At 28.4% G+C, this 13503-nt stretch overlaps 3 protein-coding genes and 1 long non-coding RNA gene across 7 annotated transcripts in view; 1 reads left to right on the top strand and 3 right to left on the bottom strand.

Annotated features, from left to right (window-relative positions):
* Positions 1-669: 669 nt before the first annotated feature.
* LOC143149383 (uncharacterized) lies at positions 670-6491 on the bottom strand. Of its 2 annotated transcripts, XM_076316701.1 has the most exons (9): positions 6307-6491; positions 6122-6223; positions 5927-6007; positions 5117-5736; positions 4865-5036; positions 3008-3148; positions 2614-2787; positions 1227-2391; positions 670-1123 (listed from the first exon to the last, which is right to left on the bottom strand). In XM_076316701.1, exons 5-8 carry the CDS (start codon positions 5030-5032, stop codon positions 1849-1851), a joined length of 1026 nt encoding a protein of 341 aa, XP_076172816.1. In that variant the 5' UTR covers positions 5033-5036; positions 5117-5736; positions 5927-6007; positions 6122-6223; positions 6307-6491; the 3' UTR covers positions 670-1123; positions 1227-1848. The 2 variants fall into 2 exon arrangements, with proteins under 2 accessions (XP_076172816.1, XP_076172817.1); XM_076316702.1 differs by lacking the exons at positions 6122-6223; positions 6307-6491 and having other exon boundaries at positions 5460-6030.
* An 852-nt stretch (positions 6492-7343) lies between these two features.
* On the bottom strand, positions 7344-13350 carry LOC143148895 (uncharacterized). 3 transcript variants are annotated; one of them, XM_076315701.1, is made up of 11 exons: positions 12729-13350; positions 10938-11177; positions 10800-10846; positions 10635-10715; positions 10324-10530; positions 10161-10245; positions 9216-9338; positions 8986-9158; positions 8815-8916; positions 8564-8752; positions 7344-8507 (listed from the first exon to the last, which is right to left on the bottom strand). In XM_076315701.1, the coding sequence occupies exons 2-11, from the start codon at positions 10999-11001 to the stop codon at positions 7485-7487; spliced, it is 2094 nt and encodes a 697-aa protein (XP_076171816.1). In that variant the 5' UTR covers positions 11002-11177; positions 12729-13350; the 3' UTR covers positions 7344-7484. The 3 variants fall into 3 exon arrangements, with proteins under 3 accessions (XP_076171816.1, XP_076171815.1, XP_076171817.1); XM_076315700.1 differs by lacking the exon at positions 12729-13350 and having other exon boundaries at positions 10938-11318; XM_076315702.1 differs by lacking the exon at positions 12729-13350 and having other exon boundaries at positions 9216-9326; positions 10938-11318.
* On the bottom strand, positions 9291-9823 carry LOC143148897 (uncharacterized). The gene is made up of 2 exons (XR_012992635.1): positions 9645-9823; positions 9291-9411 (listed from the first exon to the last, which is right to left on the bottom strand). It is a non-coding gene; the product is annotated as an uncharacterized LOC143148897 (long non-coding RNA).
* Usp16-45 (ubiquitin specific protease 16/45) overlaps positions 12392-13503 on the top strand; it is a 36354-nt gene continuing 35242 nt past the window's right edge. Inside the window, exon 1 of the mRNA XM_076315697.1 lies at positions 12392-12716. The gene's annotated coding sequence lies outside the window, so the exon portion shown is untranslated. The remainder of the gene's footprint in view (positions 12717-13503) is intronic.

Below are 13503 nucleotides of genomic sequence, written 5' to 3'. Positions count from 1 at the left end.
TCATTATCAATATCAAAGTGATGAACTAAGTAATATTACACAGAAGAATAATAAAAAACGATGTATATATATTTCTTAATGTTTTTTTATTAAAAATGTAAGACATTTAACGTTCTGCTTCTCTTATTTTTATAACAAGTATCATGCGAAAGATTGTTTACTTAAAAAGCCTTTGATAAATTAATTGGTAAGATTAATACAGTTTTAATATAATTATTTCATATTAATTATTAAAACCATTGGTGTTTGTACACCTAAGTGACAGAGTAATCCATTAAAAAGAAAAAAACTTGATATCTACATTATTTTAGATAATGATTTCTCTTGAAACGTGTATGTAGATTGTAAATAACATGAATTCCAAGAGAAGGTAATGCAGTGGTAATAGTTTCCTTGTGGATAGCAGAGTAGAGAAGATTTGAAGGGCAGTTTAATTTTTCTTTTTTTTAAATGAAATATTGTTCTTTATGACAGAAATCAATGAAGTAATAAATGTTAAAAATAAAAATATTAAAGTACTATTCTAAAACTAATACTTTCCGAAATACAATATTTATTTATTAAGAAATCACAGCTCAGGACTGAAGCAATGTCTTATCATAGAGAACACATATTTAATTATAACACATATTTATTACGTAAAAAAAACGACAGCGCAGTACTGAGTAGTCCAATAGATAATACTATATTCAACAAAATGAAACAATTTAATACCCAAAGCTCGTGACTTGTTACAAAATTTTATTGATTCGCTTTGACTTGGCTCAGGAGTGTATTGTAAATCCTGTACCATAGTGTGGCGAAACATGAAAAAATTCCATAATTGGTTGAAAACCCAACGCAGTTATTTTTTTAATACAATTTTGTTACCTTTTTGATAAAAGTTTGTTATTTTTCTACCACGTGTTTTAATATTTTTATTACTATAATTATTGAATTAGGTACCGTAATTATTTTTCTTTTTTAAAAACATGACACAACTCATATTTTTTGGCGCGAATACGTTAACCTTCTTTTGTGTCTCTGTAATCTGTTTTTCTTTGTTTTTGTTGAAGATGTGTCATCTTATTCCATATGATTCACCTTTCAATTTAAAATTAGACTTTAACCAGTAAATGGTGATCTGTAACGAAAAAACATTTAAAATTAGCTTACTAGAAGGCTCGGCTGTTACAACTAGAGTAGCAGTGCTACCAATGTATAAAAAAGTTATGAAAAATACACACATAATTATCACTAGAAGTTACAATAGGTTAGGTCTATTTTAGCCCAACATATTGATAAAATTTATATTTATATGCAGTTTTGCATATATGTCATATATTTCAATATATATGTTGTTTACTCTTCATACTGTGATAAATTATAATGAATGCGTATGTTATTTATTCTTTATAAATTGTTCTTTATATTTCGTAGTATATGCTGCATATTCTAATGTATTTTTCATATTCAAATGTACCTGATAGATTTAGCAAACTTTTAATTTTTATTCACCACTTTCTTTAAAAAAAAAATTTCAAACACAAAATGTATTTGTAAAAGTAGTCAAATTATTCCATATGAACACAATTATCTAGATATGAAAACATATAATCATTTTATGTTTAATAATAAAATTTTCCAACTTCCATCATTTAAAAAGTTTTGTTACTTAAAGAATATTACCGATACTAAAATATGAGAATTAAATCTGTTTACTTAAGAATTACAAAAAAAAAAGAGTACTTATAAAACTATATTGCTACATTCTACATTATTACTTTATTACTAATTTTAAAAATAATTTATTCTAAGTTGTGATTGTTTTTCAAATAAAAGGAAAAATTGTACTGAATAAAAAACTTCTTAACTTGACTTTTTTTGTAAATTTATGTCAATAATATTATTCACATTTTCATCACTGTCATAGATAGTACTAAAATCTTCTACAGACTCTTTTTTTTTTGTGAGTTTAGATCTCAAGTGTTCATGTGCAATCGTAAAACCTCTCCCAGTACTAATTTTCTTTGCTTCTCCACAAAAGGTAGATCTCTTTTTCATATTTAAACTATATTCTGTTCCAGAAGTATTTACTTCTGTTTCAAAACTATTTTGTTGAATAATTGAAGTATCAATTGCTTCCTGAAGAATATTTTTCGTATCTTCAGATTGAAAGATTTTTTTAGAAATTATTAAACGATTAGTTTTTTTATTGAAAGTATTATTTAAAATGCTTTCTTGAGAGTCCTTTTTCGACCAAGCATTATCCTTATTTTCTTCAATGGAAACTTCCTTTAATTTAGAAATTAAATCATCAGAGCAGATCTTGTTTGTTATAGTATCTGATTTTAAATCACTAGATATTGCTTCAGCAGCTTTCTTAGGGGCTCGTAAAGGTTTTTCTAATTTCTATTAAAAAATAATAAACATGATATTAGTGAAGAACACAAAAGAGGTATAGAAAAATTAATACATAGAAATAGAAAAATTTATAACTATTCATGTAATAATACAGTAAAATTATAATAAACAAAAAATGGAGTTTTTTAAAAACTTAATATATAAGATGTCCCCTACTTTAACAATCAAATTGTAGAAGCATAATCTCTGAGTGAAAATAAGAATACTTACTGCTGATTTTTGTTTAGCACTTTCAATATTACTAGAATTGTAGTTTTCAAGTGCAGCTAGTCTTTCTCTTTCACGTTGCTTAAATTGCTTCTTTTTTGCTTTTGACAAACCTACTGCTGTTCTTATTACATTTTTATTTTCTGATGCCACAAATGGATCATATGTAGGATGATTCTAAAACATATAATTAATGTTATTTTAGGTTACATGTGGTATTTCAATAAATAAAAATTTCAATAAATAAATGTGTACAAATATTTTCACAATAAATAAACCAAAACGATAATGCATCTATTTTATATTTTAGGAAAATAAATTTGACTGAGTTTATATAAAATTTGTATAAAAATTAAAATAAAAATAGTACTAACATGAAACAACTTTAATTACATACCCCAGACCAATCTTCATCGAGTGTAGTATTTTGTAGATTACACACATTTTCTAAAGAAATTGTTCCAACTTGCACCTGTGGCTCCAATAAATGTTGATAACATTTTACATTTCCACTACTTGGACACACTGAAAGATGATGCTATAACAGCAAATAATGATATTAAAATAAGAAATAAAAATATTATATCAAACACCAAATAATTAAATATAATTATAATTGTTAACATGTTAGTGTAAGATTTTGACACATATATTTCTATAAATTTTATTTTATTTTTCATATATAAGATGTTACATTGAAGTGAAAACAATAGAATTGAATGTAAAGTTGAAATTATCAAAAGAGTATTTGTGCATGTTTAACCTGATGGGGCATATTATGTATTATAAATAGTTTTTATGTAGATTGTGAGCTGAAGAATATTTCAAGGTCAAATTAATTTTTTAACTGAAACTATATATTTCTTTATTCATAATATAATAGAGAAAAATTTAATGATCTATTATATGATATAAAAAAGGAATCAAGTTAATGTAAACCATGAGTTATTCATCAATCTGAACCCTGCATGCTTGTACTATCTGCTTATACCTTTAATATTTTACCACTTATTCTTTGGTATGCAACTGATTTTTGTGCATAAATCAGCAATATTTGCAACTGATGTTTGGAAAATTATCTGTTTTAGATAATCCCACAAGGAAAAATCACAAGATCTAAGATCTGGCAATTTTGAGGACTATGTAATAGGTCTGCCGCAATCAATCCATTTATCATATAAATTATCATTAAATCAATTCTAAAATAATGCAGCATAAAGAGCAAAGGCACTGTTATATTAGAAGTTTTTGTTTTAATATTCATGGCATATCATACAAAATATTTCATAAATATATTTGAAGAAACTTCAAATACATTTTAATAGTAAAGTTTCCTTCAAGACAATATGTTCAAATTATTTATCGATTATATATCCTGCATTAAACCATAACAAATTGTCAATATTGGTTATTGTTTTTCTAAATCTAATACGGATTAGTAGGTTCTTGCCAACATCTTTATAACTACATGGTCCCTAAGATCACTAGATTTTAATTTTGTGATTTCATTCTATGAAATTATTTAAAATACATAGTTTCCCAACCATAAATTTCAAATTTTTACGATTTACACACAAGAATTACAATCACATGTAAAAGAATAAATGACAAAATATTAAAAAATAATGAAAGAGTATTTTTAAAAGGATTAGAAATGTATATTCTTAATAATGGCAAACATATTAAAAAATAATGTACATGAAAATATTATTAATCAATTCTTGTTATTACAAGTTAATAATGATAATTAATAAGTGAAATCAATTATTTGTATAGTAAAGAATGATTCATAATTTCTCATTTTTCCTATAGTATTGGGATCATTTCCATATCAGGAACATTTAGTCAAAAATTAAATTCATCTAATATTAGCAAAATGCATGCAGAATTCAACTTGACAAACAATTTGCAATTCACATTGATTTGACTTTATCATATCCCGTAATAAGTTGTTGAATTTATCTCGACAAACCCTATCATATTATAAATAAAAAAAGTATATAATTTCACTTAAAAAAATTAACTTAACTTTAAAATTTTCCCTACCACTTTATTTGCATAAAAGTTACATAGAACAAATAATATGACCCTTTGGGTTAAATAATTTTTGTACGAAAACTTTGATAAATCAATCCCATATAAAATATTCTACCACTTTTACTTAAATGCAACACTTCGTATATCAATTTCAATTCATACAAGACCATATAATTAAACCGAATATGAGACATAAAATTTAAAATATAAAATTCACCTCATATTCCTGTGGATCTAATATATGTATAGCATTAAAAGGACATGTAACTTTGGTAGTCTTTGGATAATTTTTGCGGCATTTAAATAAATGTTTTTGGAGTCTGCCATTTTGAATCCGATGTGACTTATCAAATGGGCAACACGTGTAAGCTCCCAAAAAATTCATTTTTCTAAAAAAATAAAAGCGTGCAAAATAAAAATTACTTCTACTACTACAAAATTATTGCTATTACTATAAAATTATTCTTACTACTACAGTGGATTTCGCCTATAGCTATACGTGTCCGATCCAACATCGAAACAATTGGTAATGGATGCGTATAACGGGTGTAAAAACTCGATTTGAGTAGCCGAATAAAAGATCTAGCCCAAATCTTACTCAACTCAACTATTTTACCACTTACCACTAATTATTTAGATTAATTAAGTTTGGGTGGTATACTTAATCCATTAAATTAATTACTAAATAAAATAGTTAGGTTTGAGTAAGGTTTAGGTTAACTCTTTTATTTCGGCCGCCGATTATTCAAATCGAAGCAACCTCGATCTGTTTATAGAAACTGTAAACAATCGACGATTCAACGTTTACACACCACAGACACGTATCGCCTTCCGGCGACTTGAAATCTTGCGAAACGGCACAGGGGCAAAGAAAGGTCGAAAGCCCATCTCTATCTGAGCCGATCCTTCGTCACTCAGTCTACCTGTTCTGTAACTGCCACGACAAATAGCGAACTAGAATTGAATTTGTGCGTGAGAATAGGTACACCCCTTCCACTTTTCTTGTATTCCTGCCACAGGACTTCAAGCAGCGGTAAGGAATACCTCGAAGCTGCATCCAGCCACAAAGATCAGTCTGCAGATTCGACGCTAAGGGACAAAGTCAAATGAGAAGAACACGGGCGAACTCCCGACTCAGGCGATCACTGTTCTATTAGTATATCTAAACCCTCGCTTTCTTATATGCTTTATCTTATTTATAAATATTAATTTACTTTAGTTAATAAAACAGTAACTACAACTCAGGGTCTCGATCAATCAAATGACGAGGCACACCCACCTTGTATAATAGTTTCCAACTTGATATAAAAGAATATAATTAAAGTAAATGAAGTGGATTTACTGGATACAGAGTAAATGCCTAAAGTAAAGAAGGGATGTAGTGATCTGACAAGTGAAAAATATACATTTTTATATTATATTAATATCAAATATATTCATCTAAGAAATATAAAATAGTAATACGTTAATAGACCTTAAGTTATCCTGAAAAGGATAGTCGTTTATTGTTTTTATAAATCACGTATCCCTCCGGGAACTCCTGCCGGTATGGCTCGGTCTCTACAATCGTGTGTTCCTGCAGTAAAAGAATGCGAGATGACAATACCGATGCAGTGTGATAATTGTTGCGTTCTTTGACAATGTCTGTCTTTTGCTTACCCAGAGACGGTAATTGTACTATGGCACAAAGAAGGAACACTGACTCGTTACATCACTTAGGCAATTTAATGGATTGTATTACTAACGCTTCGGAAATTTCATAGACCTATACCAGTAATAAATCCACGACTTTTTTTTATAGTAAAAACGAATTTTTTTATTTTTAATTCAGCATTAAACTTTCTCCAAATTGTAACTTTTCGATCAGATCTACTATTAAATATGCTTTTATTTGCAAAAAGCATATTTTTCCAAAGAGAAAAATTTATGCTTATATATGTTCAAATAAATTCTAGCCATTTGACTTCGTTTTTCGCACTAGTGCAGAGTTTACATACATACATATGTACGTATACCAACTATGGTAATTATTTCCTCGCAAAATTCTTATAATGTTTTTGAAACGAATTTTCTTATTCAGATATTTTGTTATGACTACAGCAATTTTCTTTGGTGCATAATATACTATTCATCATATTCATTTAAGATCTTCGTATTACCTTTTTTCTGTTTTGTTTGCGATTTTCATTTTTGTACCGTTTAAAATATATTGTATTATTATCCGACTTTATTACAAATTTTCGTTCTTCTATTGTAGTTTATTTTTGTCTATCTTCCATTTCTACTAAAAGCGCTTAAACATGGACTGAATTTTAATGTGGGGGAGGATAATAGCGAAAACCAATTGACGATACACTTTTTGTTCGGAAAATTCTCAAATGCTACAAGTGGACAACTTTTAGTGTGTTCTTCTTTTCATAGATGTCATTGGAGATTTTCAATTGTTTTTATAGGAAACTATAAATTATTTCTTACGTAAAATGTTTCTCTACTGGTTGTAACAGTTATATATTACAAGCATCCTGTAAACAAAATTAGAAGAAAAACAATATTAGAGGATTTTTAGAATTAATCACTGTACATTGTCCAAGATTTAATAGAAGAAATCTATAAATGCATTATATGGAATTTATTAAAATTATTGTTGTGAAATGACAGTTCTAAACACAGTATCGCTACGAAAATAAAAACACGATTAAAATGCTTTTTTATTGTACAAACTGAATGAATATGGCAATTTTATTATAACCGTTTAAATGCATCCATATTATTCAAATATAGTTCTACAGTTTACATAAAATCAAAAGAATTCTATAAATATGAGATTATAAAAATAATTAAATAGGTCCTGATTTAATATCTACTTGGCTTTCTTGATTCTCTGAAGGAACAGAATGATCGTTTTCGCAATGTCCCGATCCAGAAGAATAAGATGAATTATTAACATCGGATATTGACACAGGAACAGTGTTTGCAGCAGGTACACTATTATTAGTTGTATTATTTTCTCCAACAGCATGAGGAGATTGAGGGTGATAGTGAGGGCTGTGTGGACTGTGAGGACTATGGGCATGAGAACGTCCCATTGTATGTGGTGAATACTGTGAATATGGTTGATGATAATAAGGGTGTGCATACTGGGGATATGGTTGATACGGTTGTTGTTGAGAATATGTATAAGATGGATGCGGGGGTCGAGGAGCTAATGGAATATTTTGAGTTTGTTGAGTTGATCCTGATTGATACTGTTGACTATACACTTGATTTGATGGAATCATCTGTGGAGTATGTGGATTAGAAATAAGCACCTGTGTCCCTTGATTTCCTTGTGTTATTTGATGAGATGATATTGAATGATTAGTTAGTATTCCTTGTTGATGAGGAGTATGTTGTATTGAAGGAACTTGTGAAGAAATGGGAGGCATAGTTGGTGCATTTGCAGCTGCATTTGTAGTTACAGGTGCACTTGTATTTATATTCGCAGCTGCTGCTGTTGTAGTAGGTTGTGATGGTTGTAAAGAATGCGGTTGTTGAGAAGATTGATGTAAATGCTGTTGGGATGTTGGTGATTGATGTTGAGATAATGACAGTTGATGTTGAGTTGTTGGTAATTGATGTTGTTGAGATGTTGACAGTGGCTGTTGTTGCAATGGCGGCATTTGTTGTTGTTGTTGTTGTTGTATTGGACTAATAGTCCCACAATACACTCCAGAATTGGGTGCATGTTGATTAGAATTCCCTTGAACTGATGTAGATTCAGATTTACTTTCAGAGTATGGTGGGGAAGATGTTTCCTTTTTTAACTCATTGTTAGATTTTTCAAAACCATTTGATTTCTTGTCTACTGTATCATCAGAAACCTATAAAAATAATAATAAGTAACTGGCGTGGTTAAAGTTACATAAATAATACTTACATTTGGTGGAGATTCATCATTAATAGAAGCAGGAGTTGGAATTGGTGTAGAATTTGGAGTTGATTCGCCTGATGCAGGTCCATCTGAACGATTTTCTTCTGTGTTTTTCAATCTATCTCGTCGGAGCGCTTCATATTGTCGTTCCACCATTTTATTAAATGTTTCTTCATCTACAGCAGGTTTGCAATGCTAAAAAAAAGTTCGTTTATATTTCAATACTTATTTTAGTAATTAAGGCAACAACTTCTTACCTTTTTCAGTTCTTCTTGAAATATTTCACTTGTTTCAATAAATTTACGTTTCTTTGCTTCAAATTTTTCTTCTATTTGTTGAAGTTCTGCCTCAAGTTTTTTCTATAAGTATTTAAAAACTCAACATAGCAGCTACATTAATCACATTACTGTTTTAATTTATTGCACTACCTGATGCATTGTCAAAGACTGTACTTGGCGACGTAATACTTGCATTCGTTGCGTTGTAACAACAGAACGAACGTCAGGAACTACAGTGTCACTAAAGATTTCATTAATAAGACGATGATTTCGAGTGTATCGAGAGTATGCAACATGTTTTACAGAGTATCCATCATCTTGATCTGTAAAATAAAAATCTATTTAATGTATTTCTATTTACTCAATTTTGATGTACATACCATCATCGTCTTCTGCAGGTAAAATATCTATTCTTCTATCTTGAGCTGCTTGTCCTTTAATACTGCTTGATGAACGTTCATGATTCTCGCGTTCATCATTATTTTGTTGTGCTGTGCATAATGCTGTGTTAACATAGTTTAAGGTATTGTGAATTCAACATGAAAGTATATACAGAATCTCCCAAGTTAAATCAATCTGTAACAGTGTATTCTATGAATGAATGTAAGATGAAAATATTTTATAAACATTGATACAAAACAATTTCATTTAAAAGTTGTAATAAAATTTAAAAAATGAAAAAACTAAGACTGACTTGGTGCATTTATAATATGACACAGGAATAAGTTATTTATGTTTACCTCGGTTTCAATTGAGTTGGTAATCTTTAATATTATAAAAAAAGATTATCTTTTACTGCATATACATACCATTTACAAAATTATAATCACTTATCAACGTTAGTTGGCAAAAAACATTTGGCACTGGCATATAATGGTATAGGTATAAGTATTTATCAGTTTTTAATGTTCTCCAAACAATAAATTGAGGTACTTGTAATTGACATAAAGCTTCCTGAAGACTTTTTGAGAGTATCATTAAATAAATCCAGAATTTGTTCAGATTGACATTGCTAAAACAGAATGCAATCTACTTAATGCCCTTTGGATAAATGATAGAATCTATTCACATGTAATCAAAATTGGAATCTAATAAGCACAGAATTATGTGTCACAAATTAAGAAATTTCTGCTGATATTCTCCTAAACCATCTCAAGTGTTTCAATTATAGAAACTGTAAATTAAATACACATTCATGTATTCTTTAATTAAAACAAATGATGACATTTTTATTTGAGGCTATACAACATATATGTCAATTTAAATGGGACACCCTGTATATTAATGTTGTATGTATGCAAGATTTAATAATATATAATATTTACCAGACTTTCCTCTATTCTTAGCTGCAATGTAAGCTAAATATGCAGGTGAATTGTGGTAAGTTTTCAAACTCTTTTCATACTCAACCTATTTGATACACACAGAATTAGTATTTATTTAGTTTTATATTATTATATGTAAAAATAATATTAATATACTATTTACTTTTTCTGTCTCGTACTCTTCAATAAATTCTGTTTTATCTTCTTCTGGTAAATCTCTCCACATCTGACCTATAATTTTTCCTATTTCCCACAGTTTTAACTCTAAATTCTGAGCTTTTACCTGATCCCATACTTTTCTACTATATCTCATATAAGGCATAAGCGGTTTCTCTGGTGGTTTAGGTGGTTTTGGTACACGTGAATCAGCCTGATTAATTAACATAGCAATTAGTTTTAACAGTTTTATAGAATTGCTATTTTAATTTTATTATTATAGCATAAAATGTGTTGATAGCTTAATGAAATACACACATTTGTATTTTTCCCAACTTTTTGTGGTGTAAATCCTGGATGGCTATGTGGCGTTTGAATAAATGGACTTTGTATATCTTTCTAAAGATTATAATAATAATAAGCATATAATTAATTTTGCATTTAGAAATATTTGTATTTTCTTTAAATTAATGATTCACTTACACTATTAGTTGAATTATTACTATTTCCTCCAGAAGTCCTGAGACGTTCTGCAAGATAAGTTGTTTTTTTTTTTAATATTTATTCACTGAAAGAATACATTAAGTAATATGATGAACATTAAAAATTAACAATGCTTACGATTAGATGTAATGATGTTTGATGTAACCATTGCTACTTGCTTATAGTTTTGGGGTAAAGCCATTTTATATGATAAAATGAAAATGTTTTATTTTCTTTGACGTTTAATGAATAAGGTTATTAATATATGATTGTTCATTATACATCATTTGTGATTTAAAGAGAATATAGAGGTTTTCCAGCCTGAAGATTCTTGAAACTCCACTCCTGTTTATATGGCCGTTATATACGATTTTTATTCTGATTTCACAATAAAAGGTATTATTTATATTATAGATTTAATTTAAAACTGTGAGTTCTATATCTACAGTATTTATTTTTGGTTAAATAAACATTAGACTTTGTAATAACTTTTAAAATTTACTATGGCATTGTCACCTATTCTATTGTTGTAGATATCAAAAAACCTCAAGCAATAAGAGGCAGGGTTACCAGAAAAGATCCTACGAGGTGAATAGTGGGGGAATGTGATATAACGGGTGTCCTATAAGTTCTATTTCATTTATTTTAAGTTTGAGTTTTTCATTAGAAAAATTTGTATGATATTTTCTTTTAACAATATGAATTTAAATTTGTAATATTGATTAACTGTAGAACAAAATTTTTATTTTACATTACAACAATAATATGAATAAATCATTTTTCTAACTTCATTCCATATTTTCTTCTACATACGTATAATTAATATTCCTAATTTAAATCCATACTATTCAAAGAAAATGCTATTAACATTTTTCTATTTTTATTTTAACATTATATCATTTTAATAAATATTTTAATAATTAATATTTTACATTAGTACACGAGCGTACACACACAAACAGTTTCCTGTATATAGATACAAGATTTTTTCTTGCACTTTTATTAATTTAACAAAAAAATGTTCCGAACAAAAGTCAATCAGTTTCCTGTCGGCTACGTAATAAAATATTAAATTTAAAAAATGATTAATTTTTGAATAAAAAATCGAGGTCACCTTAACTTTTTTAAATGGTATTGAATATTTTTTACTTCATATTATTGTACTTCGTGTCAAAACAAATACAATAACTTGTATTGCATGACCTTTGAATGTCGTTAAATTAAGAAATTTGAGTTGTCAGCAAAAACAATGTGTGTAATTGAAATGTATGATATAGAATTCCATTCCGGCTTTACGATAATGTAATGCTTATTTTCTTTGTGAGACTATTATTAGATTTTTAAACATTTACTAATTTGCTAGAAGTTTATTATGTAAACTGTCAAACTTTCATGCATCTGTCTTCATTGAATGTGGAAGAAATACACGAACGAAATAGCTTTATGTAGAAAACAATTCCCAAATAGTTTGTCCATCCGCGAATACTTTTGTTTTAAGTTTTATGTAAAAATTATTACTAACGAAGAAAACACTAGGCTGGTATTGAGTTATTTTGAAGTTCATCTACATGTATCTATTCAACAAATAGCGAACAAATTTAATATGCCAGTAAAAAGTGTTTATGTTATTTTCATAACTAATAAGCATCATTCATTCAAAATATTAGTCCAGCAATTACGTAATACTGATAAACCTCGATAATTAATATTTTGTTCTGAAATATTAATGAAAAGTCGGCATTTTTAATCGTTATAATCAACATTGGTGAACGGAAATATACACTAAATACGAAAACATAATTTTGTTAATATCAATGTTTGGTGCAGAATTTTACAGGGCAGCGAAATCCTAATTTTCTGCAAGAACTTCCAGGCTTATTGGAAAATATTCCGTTTAATATTGGAAACAGTATATATGTAGGTAAATACCTATTCACATATTTACAATAAGATGGCTGTCTTGCCACCTTGCCCCAATCATCCGAATAGTTCGTCAATATTTCAATTTATAGTTTGGAAATCGTTGGATAAGAACATACGATTTAATTTGTTGATCACCGTATTCTCCAAATATGTTTCTGTAGCTGTAATAATTAGGTTACCGACATGTATCGGTAACTAGATTTGGGAAAAGACTATTTTCTTTTGTTTTTAAACGTAGTCAAGTGCAAGGAGATAAAGACAATAAACGACATGCGTTCGATAATTGCATCGAGACGAGGAATAAGTAATAATGAGGCGAGCGACATTATTTAAGTTTGTACATCAAATAAATATATTAAACTTTAATTTTAAAAATCTGGTGTTTCGATATAAATACTTTCCTGTTTTTAATTAATTGAATCTCGAACCATGTGGGAAATTAACCTCTCGATCACGTGGCAAGCTAACCTATCGACCACACGTCTAATTATTTTGGAAATTCTTCTTCATATCCCCTTTAAATTATTTTCGGAGATATCTGCAATTCATTGTTTTCGAAACGCCAATTGATAATTTTGGAAACGCATAATAGACGCATGTAGTAATATAGACCGAAATGTGTTAATTGATGTTACAACTAAAAGTGTAGTTCAAAGAGCAAAGTTCTGTGTTGTAGAACATGGATTTCAGTTTGAATATAGATAGTAACATAATTTTGTTATAAGAACAATTTTTTTTTAGTTTACATACATATATCGTTTATGCTTATAAATGTCTATAA

This window comes from Ptiloglossa arizonensis, chromosome 7 (genome assembly GCF_051014685.1).
Source record: "Ptiloglossa arizonensis isolate GNS036 chromosome 7, iyPtiAriz1_principal, whole genome shotgun sequence".
NCBI lineage: Eukaryota > Metazoa > Arthropoda > Insecta > Hymenoptera > Colletidae > Ptiloglossa > Ptiloglossa arizonensis.
Note: the sequence above shows the minus strand (reverse complement) of the source record. Positions and strands in the feature narration are given on the sequence as shown.

Excerpts from the sequence above, each read along its gene's own strand:
- LOC143149383 (XM_076316701.1), bottom strand. The coding sequence starts at position 5,032 with ATGAATTTTTTGGGAGCTTACACGTGTTGCCCATTTGATAAGTCACAT. Across the intron at positions 3,149-4,864 it reads TAGATCCACAGGAATATGAG|CATCATCTTTCAGTGTGTCC; the intron begins GTGAATTTTATA and ends TTGCTGTTATAG. Across the intron at positions 2,788-3,007 it reads TCGATGAAGATTGGTCTGGG|AATCATCCTACATATGATCC; the intron begins GTATGTAATTAA and ends TATATGTTTTAG.
- LOC143148895 (XM_076315701.1), bottom strand. The coding sequence starts at position 11,001 with ATGGCTTTACCCCAAAACTATAAGCAAGTAGCAATGGTTACATCAAAC. Across the intron at positions 10,531-10,634 it reads AAGTTGGGAAAAATACAAAT|GCTGATTCACGTGTACCAAA; the intron begins GTGTGTATTTCA and ends TTAATTAATCAG. Across the intron at positions 8,917-8,985 it reads AGTCTTTGACAATGCATCAG|AAAAAACTTGAGGCAGAACT; the intron begins GTAGTGCAATAA and ends AAATACTTATAG.